Source organism: Echinops telfairi, unplaced genomic scaffold, assembly GCF_000313985.2.
Source record: "Echinops telfairi isolate 266 unplaced genomic scaffold, ASM31398v2 ScPeMD7_7469;HRSCAF=8507_1, whole genome shotgun sequence".
Taxonomy (NCBI): domain Eukaryota; kingdom Metazoa; phylum Chordata; class Mammalia; order Afrosoricida; family Tenrecidae; genus Echinops; species Echinops telfairi.
In genome coordinates, this window is record NW_022111373.1 from 50,371,425 (window position 1) to 50,381,894 (window position 10,470).

Genomic DNA, 10,470 nt, shown 5'->3' on the forward strand with positions numbered 1-10,470 from the left:
GAGGGAGGGAAGAAATGAGAAGCTGATACCAAGAGCTCAAGTAGAGAGCAAGTGTTTTGAGAATGATGATGGCAACAAATGTACAATTGTGCTTGACACAATGGATGGATGGATGGATTGTGATAAGAGTTGTATGAGCCCCCAATAAAATGATTAAAAGAAGAAGAAGAAGAATACGTGTCTTCAAAATGGCAGCTCCTCCCCTAACATTCTGGTCCTGCTTCACGCTCTATCCATGGAGGATCCCAGCTCCAGAAGAATAGGAGACCACGGATGAGGTGGGGAGGGGAGAGACTACAGGACTATGGGGATGAGTGGAGACCTTCATAGGCATGTAGAGGGAAGGCCAGACCAATGCCGCTGAGGCTCCATCCAAACGCTGCAGTCTAAATCCATGGATAACCAAGGCTCCTTTCAGGGGCAGAAAAGGCGCCCACGCCATCTTGCCCCAGGCAGGAGGGTCCTTCCACTGGCAGAAATCGAAAAGGATTGGCCTGACTGCATGTTGCAGAGGGAAAGAAAAATGTCCATAAAAGGATCTTTTTTTTTTTTCTGTGCCTGGAAAAGCACATTTTGGAGCACTGACCCATTTGGACCGTGGGAAGGAGTGAGTTTCATCAGCTTCCTTTCCTAATGATTCGCTGACCTCAAGACAACTGCAGGGATGGAGATTTTGTAGGGACTGGGTTGTTGATTCCAGCTCCACGTGTGCAGAGTAGCCCCGTCTCCTAGGACCTTCAGGGCTATGGCCTACTGGAAGAATGCAGCATCTAGCCTGGAGGCAGGCTTGTTCAACAACCTGCACTATGCAGAGGACACAACTTTGCCGAAAGTGAGGAGAACTTGAAGCCCTTGTTGATGCAGACCAAGGATTGCAGACTTCAGGAGGGATTACAGCTCAATTTAACGAAGACAGAATCCTCATCATTGAGCCAATAGTTAACATTACGATAAATGCAGAAAATAGTGAAGCTGTCAAGGATTTCGTCTTGATTGGATCCCCAGTCAATGCTCATGGAAGCAACAGTCAAGGGATCAAAAGACGTGTTGCATTGTGCGAATCTGCCGCCCGGGACCTTGATAAGCTATTGAAAAGCAAGCATATGACTTTGAGGACTAAGTTGAGCTTGACGTAAGCCAGGGTAGTTTCCATTGCCTCGGATGCTCGTGAAGTTGGACGTTGAGTAAGGAAGACCGAAGAAGAACGGATGTGTTTGGACTGTGGTGCTGGCAAGGAGGATTGAAAGTGTCGTGCACTGCCAAAAGGGCAAGCAAGTCTGTCTTGGAAGAAGGACGGACAGAATGCCACTTAAAGGCAAGAATGGTGCGACTTCATCTTACATATTTGGACATATTGTCAGGTGAGACCAGCCCATCGAGAAGGACGTCGTGTTTGGTAAAGTAGAGGGGCAGCCCGAAAGAGGAAGGTCCTTAAGAAGATCGATTGACACTGTGGCTGCAACAATGGGCGCCCGCAAAGGAACAATTGTGAGGCTGGTGCGGGCCCAGGCAGTGAGTCAGAACCACCTCGCGGGCACCGAGCACTACCGTGGCCTGGGGGAAGCACGTCACCAGCCTATTTTATGCGGCAGCTCTGGGAGGTTTGGAACCACCAACATTGTGGCCAGTAGCCACTTTGCATCGCCCAGGGATTCTTGGCGGTAGGGAGAAGGCCTTTAAAAAGAAGAGCTCATTTGAACCTACAGAAGCAAACCTAGGTTGGTTGTCAGTCAGGATTCGAATGACCGATGCGTTACAAGCAGGTCCCACAGCTGGCATTAGGAAGGGGGAGGAAAGCAGAGGGATCGAGATGGCGTGAGATTGCAGCAACGCGTGCGCCTGGTTCGGCTGGCTTTCCCCAGGCTACTCTGGCAGCTCTTCGTTCCTCGGTGCCTGCTTAGGCACTAGGTTTTCTTCTTTGGGCACAGACCTCCTGAGCTGTACCTCCACCACCTACACTTCAGCTTGCAAGGCTCCTCCTGGGCAGTACTTAAAAGCTGAGTGCAATAGCAGATCAGAGTTTGGAAGAGCCATTGCAGGGTCTGGCACAGGTATGTGTTGCCTTCAGTCTTACAGGCAAACGGAAGCTCCTTTTAGGTTCTTCGGGCTTATGTGTCAGCCTACTTTAGCCTATACGCTTAATTTGCGTTTGCAGATGGGTCTCTAGACACGTAGACCAGTCCTTGGCAAAACCAGCATGTGCTATGTTGCTTTGTTCTTGATCCACATCTATCGGATATGAGTCCATTTGTAATCACCTGGAATAGCTTTGAAAAATTCAGTGGTGACAGTTGTACAACTCCCCAGGTATGCTAAAACCCATGAAATTGTACACACTACAATGGTAGTTTGTGGTATGTGAATTCCAGGTAAAACTTTAAAAATGGAGTAGAATAATTTGACCTTCCTATCAACCACAGGTTATTGGAAGGAATCGTTTTAATAATTATATAAATATGGAGTTGGCCTACATTGGTCCAATATCCATCTCTCAAAAGGGCTTAACAAAATTAGTACCAGGGGGCTGATCAAAGACAATATTATTGGAAGATTGTTATGCCCCAGAGGGATGATCTATACGACTCTCTACCATAAATTAACAAGGAGGTTTTGAAAAGGGAACCAAAGGTAGATAAAAAACCACACAATTAAACAGAGATCCAGGAATGGGTTTGGGGCTCACAATAAACTCTAGCTCCAACTTAAAAGCAATTAGTTCTTACATCATGGCCCTGCTTAATACTCAACCTCAGGAAGGGAACACAGAAGATATGGGTGCTATAGCAAAATGTGGCTAATAAATTAGATGGTGCCCAGCTATCAGATAAAATAGCATCTTGGGGCTTAAAGGCTTGTCTCCAAACAAGCAGTCATGTAAGTGTGATGTCAACTAAGTCCACATGGCAGAAGCACACGATCATTAGTCACTGAAGGATTGTAAATCATATAATCTGAAGTCAAAGGAGGGATTACTATCAGAACCTAAATTGTGAGAGTCTGGTTTGCAGAAGGCTATAGGTGACAGTGGGGCCCCAAGATACGTTTATGGGAACTACATAGGAAATAAGCCTGTGGTGATCTCCCTCTATCCACCATTGAGGGGTGGGAGGAAAGTGGTCACTAAACAGCGTGCATTGGAGAGATGCGCAAAGGGCTAGAGAAGATCAAAGGGCTAAACCTGACTGGGCAGTTAAAACTTTGTCGGTTGATTCCCTGCTCTGAGCCATGCTGGACCTGATCTGATTGTCAACATTTTCTGTATTTTTGTTTGTTCATATTAGGGTTTATCTCATTAGGCTCACCCTCTTGAAGTTGTGTTAAATGTTTTTCAGTTTTTTGGTATATGAAACTCAGGATTGACAAACTCATAGGGCAGCAAGTAGAATAAGGGTTCCAGGTAGGGGTGTGTGTACAGAGGTGGTGGTGATGGGATGGTGGCGGGGGGCGGGGTGGAGGGAGTGTTAAAAGGAAGATGATGTCAAGGAGTTTAGGAAGCAAAAGAATGCTTGGAAACTGATTGTGGTAGCAATTGTACAATACTGGTTGATGTGATTGATCTAAGGAATGATATATAGGTATTAACTCCCAATTAATAATAAATTAATCCTTTATAATAATAATAGTTATTATTATTATATAAATACCCTAACATAGACTCTCAATACTATGTCTGGTAATGAGGACATCTCTCTTGGTAAAGTGTCTTCAGTGCATTAGATGGTTGGCGCCCTGGATGATTTGAGTTACTCTGATTGCAGGTGAGATCTGTGACTATGGCGGAAGGGCTCATAGAGGATCATTTTGATGTCACTGTGAAGATGAGCACCTACCTGGTGGCCTTCATCATTTCAGATTTTGAGTCTGTCAGCAAGATGACCAAAAGCGGCGTCAAGGTGAGCCTGTGGGGGCACTTGGGTTGACCAACTCGTCCTGGTTTGCCCAACACCATCTTTATTTTAAAAAGTCTCACGTCTTGGGAGCCCGTTTTGTCTCTGGAAAACCGCGATGAGTGGTCATGGTCCCAGAGGCTCTTAATTTGTTGTTGTTGTTGTTCAGCACGCACTTCATAACCCAATGCTGCCTGGTGAGGTCATCGTCCTGACTCCACCGCCCCTCTCACCTGCTCTCCCACCTGTGCCTGCTTCCTCTGAACTTGGCTCACCGTCTTTAACCTCTAGAGGCTGGAGGAGATCCTGTACTGGTTCCTGCCACTCGCACGTGAATGCCACTGACAATATGTGAACAAGGATTTCTGGCTGTGGGAATGAAGTGAAAGGAGACACGTGTCATTTCGTTTTGACCTCTGTATCTTCTTCTACTTCATTATTATTATTATAGTACACCTTATGAAAATATTTTAAAACATTTTTTCTATACATAATATCCAGTGTTTGTCATTGTTTTCAGAAGAGTGCTCGATCGGATACAGCGATGATTTCTGCCAGAAATGGAACTTGCCAGTGCCTTCTCTGATATTGGCGAACATCGCCTCCCGCGGGGACTGTGGACGGCATGCTTCTCCGCACTGTGGAGAGAAGCCACTGTGGGACTCAAATGCCTCTCTTGTTCCCCTTTTCAGGTTTCTGTGTACGCCGTGCCGGACAAGATCAATCAAGCAGACTATGCCCTGGACGCTGCGGTGACTCTTCTTGAATTTTATGAGGACTATTTCAGCATTCCATATCCTTTACCCAAACAAGGTAGAGCCTTTGCCCAGACTCTAGCAATTGTGACGTTGGATGACTCCAGCCAGTCACAGAATCGTTTTCTTCATGGTTAATGATAGCAGCCTTTCAAGTCGTAAGAACTCCAATACGTGCTAGACATCAAGTTCAGCCTCTCGAGTAGTCTCCTGTACAGGAAACTTGTACTGACAGCAAAAGCCCGTAGTAAAAGCAATTCCTGAGGCGCATGGCCTGGGAACAGTTTTGCTTTCTGACTTGACAGATAAACCCTCCTTATATGAATGGACAGATTCTTAATAGCAGAGGGAAAAGATGCAATGTTTCTATTTTGGCCCATGCTTGGTAACACTGTAGAAAGCGCTTGATGCCTTTTGGGAAGGAATACATTTACATACCATAAGAGACTACGGATTGACACAACCATGGGTTCACACGTAATAAATTGTGAGGACCAGACAGTGTTTCATTCTGTTGTACATAGGGGTGCTCTGAGTCGGAAGCGACTTGGCGGCACCTAACAACAACAGCAACCAGAGAATATGTGTTTTCTTTATTAAAGTCTTACCATTTTCGTATTTGATTTTAGGTGTATGTGGGCACTTGCATTCAAAATAGCGTAGATTGTTGATGTAATGTTAACTTTATTTGATCTTTGAACTCTGGCTCCAAAAACCCAAGTCACTGCTATTGAATGCATTCTGACTCAGGGCGACCCTCTAGGACAGGGTAGAACTGCCCCTGGGCGTTTCCGAGGCAGTAAGTCTTTACGGGAGCGGAAAACCTCGTTTTTCTCCCATGGAGTGACTGGTGGTTTAGAACTGCTACCTTTGTGGTTGGAAACCCAATGCATCACCACTACCCCATGAGGGCTCCTTAAACGCCTTAGCAGAGATTTATAAATGGAGTCAGAGGCCCATGATCCAAGCCTGGCTTTGTCTCACAGTAGCTAAGTGGATCACTGGGTCCCTTTTCTCCACCAAGAAAGGGCAGATTTGGTGCTTCCGGTTAGAATCCCTGATTCTGGCGGTGGCGTCGTGGTTACCAGTTGGGCTGCCATCCACGAGGTCTGCAATAGGAACCTCCCACCAGTCCCAGCCTCAGAAACACACAGGAGCAGTTCTGCCCTGTCCTGGAGGGTCGCTCTGAGTCGGCATCAACAGCCGGGAGGGAGGAAGAACACGGGCAGCTTATCTTTGCTTTTGGTCCCAAATCCCATCCATTCCGAGGCATGGAGGGGCTTGGCTCATGTAGAGATTAGTAACGTGTCTTTATGTTTCGTTCCAAGATCTTGCTGCTATTCCTGACTTTCAGTCTGGTGCTATGGAAAACTGGGGACTGACAACGTACAGAGAGTCGGCCTTATTGTTCGATGCAGAAAAGTCTTCTGCATCCAGTAAGCTGGGCATCACGATGACTGTGTCCCATGAGCTGGCCCACCAGGTAAAACCCTCACTCACCGTGTTCAGCGGGTATTGAAACTCCATTTTACTGCCAGGCCCCGCGTTCAGAACGGCACACTTGGGACAGCCCTTACTTGCCTTTACGTTGTATCAATGTGCCCTCACGAACCAACGCTTCACAGGAAATGCTTCCCCACAATTCCTGTCCCCTCATGTGCAGCTTTTACACCTGAAAAGGTCCCTGGCCTGTTCTTGCACCAGGTACGGATAAAGGAGAATGGTATGCCCTTGTCTGACTCACCTGCAAGTTCCACTTAAAGACTTAAAGATACAGTTAGTGCATCTGTAATCTGAGGGCTGCCTTTCTGCTGTTATGGAACATGTGAGGCTCTTCCTTGCTTTGATAATTTTTACTTTGTCTTTTCCCCCTCAGGAAAAATGATTCCTATACAGGTTTAAGTTTCATGTTTTCTTATGCACATTGAAGGGGATTTTTTTGTGCTACTTTTGTAGAACCCCAGTGCTGTCAATACTTGTTGACCTCCCTAAACTGACATTAGACCTCTAAAATGTGTTTCTGTGTGAAGACCTCACGTGCATGGCCGTGTGGACAGTCCAGTCTCTAGAGACTTGTGTGAGTGACCGCAGTCATGCTTCTCTTGCAGTGGTTTGGAAACCTGGTCACCATGGAGTGGTGGAATGACCTTTGGCTGAACGAGGGATTTGCCAAGTTCATGGAGTATGTGTCCGTCAGGGTGACACACCCGGAGCTGAAAGTTGTAAGAAGTCTTATTTGGTTACATTTTAAGTCTGCCTGTTGTTCTATTCATTGTTGCCAGCAAAGACTTCCTAATCTTTGATTACAGATTTCATACCCAAACCAGAGACCGCACAGGACCGCATAGAACCGCTCCCTGGGTTTTGCGAGACTGCCGAGCTTTACAGTAGCAGACAGGCTCGTCTTTCTTCCGTGGGCTGGCTGATGGCTTCAAACGCCATCCTTTGGGTTAGCGGTCCAATGATTACCCCATATCGACACTAGGGCTCCTTATAAAGTGTTAATTTAAAGAAATATTTTATTTATAACTTCGTTTAGATAAGCTTGAAAAGTGCTAACGAACTTTTGAGCCATAGCAGAAAGATTTATTTCAAACTGGTCTGCGAATCTACAATTGTTACAAGTGCTAAGTTTCATCGCTTTTAGTAAGAGATAAATAGACAAAGAAGATAGCATGTTTTCTTAGTACCATTTCTTCAACCTTCAGATCATTCATTGCCTGAGTGTCAGGTACAGATCACTTGTATTTCAATAGCACCTAAATTGCCTAATCAAATGAATTATCCTTAAGATAAACATAGTATATTGGATTGCATATGAGCCTCGACATGGCACACAAATTTAATGTTTTGGAATTGTTCATTTTTCTTTTGAAAACCATGCATTTAACTTGTGAAAATCTCATGCAGCAAAATGAAAAGGACTTAATTTATGTAAAAAACCTTTTACCCTATGACAACGCTTATATTAATTTCCATATATTTATTTCTTGTTTTTATCTTCTTGCATGGGTAATTATGTACATATGATAATGTCCACATTATCATTATACTACCATGGAACATAAATATTTTCCTATTTTCCACATAATCTTTAATAATAAAAATTATCATGGGTTATATGAATCTGTTGGGTTAATATTTTCAAATCAGTATATGGCTGGAATACTTGCTTTTTCTACTTTCTCTAGATGATACTAAAGCTAAATGTATTTGTTTTAAAATAATTTAAATTATGATAGAATGTATTAGAATAACTTGCTATTTGTATAATTTGGCTATAGCTGTAATGGTTTTGTTTTCAAGGATATTTGAGTTGTTGTTTTTTAATTCTGAAATGATGACTACTTAAGGTGAACCAAATTTAAAATCTTTATTTCTTGGGTACTCTATAGAAAACAGTAACTTTATTTCATTAACTATGGAAATATACAATCAGTTGGCTCCAAAATTTGCAGTATAAGCTTGTATTTTTTGTCACAAATAAAATTTTCCTTCTTACATATTTTTTGTCAAACTCCTAAGTTATAAGTGATACTTCCTTTTTTTACAAAATCCATCTCAATAGGAAGACTACTTCTTTGGCAAGTGCTTTGATGCGATGGAAGTTGATGCATTGAATTCCTCACACCCTGTGTCCACACCTGTCGAGAATCCTGCTCAGATTAGGGAGATGTTTGATGATGTGTCATATGAAAAGGTATGAAGCGATTATGAGTCTAGTTTTGGGCACTAATACTATCAGTTTGGCAGTGGAGAGGTTAGAGGTATGGTTTGGGAAAGCTTTTCCTTCAAAGGGACAACCAAGGTTGAATGCCTTCCATGATGGGGTACCCCTCAAAAAACAGATTATTTTTTACAAAGCTATGTATTCAAATATGTTTACAAAATAACCTTATCACCTTCAAAGTGTTCTCCATTACACTTAATACATTTGTCAAATCTGGGATTCCATTTTTGGAAATATTTTTCCAACTCATCCATTTGGATAGCTGACAACAACTCCCTCGTTTTTTCTTCATCTCTTCTAAGCCCCCAAATCACTGTCCTTTCATGTCCCTCTGCATTCTAGAAAACAAAAAGAAGTTGCAAGGAGTGAGGTCAAGTGAGTCAGGTACATTGGGCAAGAGAGGCCTGCTGTTTTTTGCCAAAAACTGGGCACCAAGATGGCTGTGTGAGCAGGTGCATTGTGGTGGTGGCAAAACCAGTCTCCCTTCTGCCACAAATCAGGCCTTTTTTGTTGCACACTGTTATGCAATCTTTTCAGAACCTCTAAATAGAAGCTTGATTAACAGTCTGACCTGGTGGAGCGAGCTCCAAATGCACTATGAGTGAACTGTTTTCACCCATTCGGGAAGTTGACGGACGTCCAGAACAAGGTTTATCATCAATCAACATTTCACCTTTTTGAAACAAGAAAACCCCTTATACACTTGAGTTTTTCTCTTAGCGCTGTCCTTCTAAGCTGGGTTCAACATCATAACAGTTTCTGAGGCATTTTTCCTGAGCAGGAAACAGAATTTTCAGTCCTACGCTGTTCTCTTAAATCAGCCATCACAAAAATCGAGGTTCAAATGAAACTGCTTTTACGAATAAATTCACTGTGACCAGAGAAAGCCTTCCCAAATGACAACACTGGGTGCACTAACTCAGGGCAAGTTGTTTGATGCTCGCCTAGCGGGAAAAATGTGTACTCAACTTCCCTCAGCACTATCCGGATATTTTTTGCGGTGCCCTTTCATATTCTGACCCATGGTGACTAGATTTAATTATTTGGGGCCTAGTTTTCTGTTTGGCTTATCATTCTAAAGGTTGTATTGTGGTCATTCATTTATTCCGTCCTGAATGGAAAAATCACGCCCTACAAAAATTGGTCCTTTCATCAATCAATCAATCAATCAATCTATATTGAGTATTGGATATCTACCAGGTAAAAATTCCTGCCCTGTTTATTTTACCTTTTCATGCTTCAGACTTTTATTTTGCTGAATTGTGCAGTATAATTCTTTACAGAGTGTTTAATAAGAGTTGAACATTGGGAAGTTTTATACAAAAATCTTGCTTCCCTAGGAAAGATAATAAAGAGAATTTTGGCTACATTTAAGCCTGAATTTTCCTTGCCAATGTTGGCTGGAGCTAAACTGTGACGCCTTCTTTATAAGATCTGTGTTCTCTTTTCCCCCCGACCCTACCAACCTCCACAATTTCCATCGTCTTTTCTGAGGCCGAGTGTGTGCTTCCATGCACCATGACGATTGGCTGTTGCTTTTCTTGTTGCAAACAGGAAATAACAAACAAACAAACTCTCATGCTCCATAAAAAATGCATGGGGCAAAAAAAAAGAGTTTGGGTTTTTTTAACCCTTGAACTACTTCCCTTATATATAAGGTGACCAGATTTTAACATTGGTAAAGCGGGGCACCATTGCTAAAACTCATATCCTGGCGAAATAGCCACATGGCAGCTGAAAACCGTATACCCTAGCTTGTCATGCATCCTTTCCAAAAATCAGGATTTTTAAAAAAATTCCACAGGACGCAAGAAAAATTGTTAAAAATTGGGACTGTCCCACCAAAAGCGGGACATCTGGTCACCTTACTTATATATGGTATGTCACCAGTGCGGCTTCTGTAGGTGTTTGAGTTTGTGACCCACCATTTACAGCAGGGATGGGAAACTTTTGTCTGCCAAGGGCCATTTGGATATTTACAACATCATTCATGATCATAGAGAATTATCAACTTAAAAGGTGTCGAAGGGATCAGGTATAAGGCATCATCAGAACAAAAATCTTACCATAGTGAATGATGGGGGGAGTGCGGAGTGGA

At 43.3% G+C, this 10,470-nt stretch overlaps 1 protein-coding gene across 2 annotated transcripts in view; it reads left to right on the forward strand.

The window, feature by feature from the left end:
• The window catches only part of ERAP1 (endoplasmic reticulum aminopeptidase 1), a 49,197-nt gene that overhangs the window by 17,451 nt on the left and 21,276 nt on the right, over positions 1 to 10,470 (forward strand). For both annotated transcript variants that reach the window (XM_045285139.1, XM_030888998.2), the window contains exons 4-8: positions 3,759 to 3,893; positions 4,580 to 4,700; positions 5,971 to 6,125; positions 6,751 to 6,864; positions 8,211 to 8,342. In XM_045285139.1, coding sequence (XP_045141074.1) covers positions 3,759 to 3,893; positions 4,580 to 4,700; positions 5,971 to 6,125; positions 6,751 to 6,864; positions 8,211 to 8,342 — 657 coding nt within the window. The remainder of the gene's footprint in view (positions 1 to 3,758; positions 3,894 to 4,579; positions 4,701 to 5,970; positions 6,126 to 6,750; positions 6,865 to 8,210; positions 8,343 to 10,470) is intronic.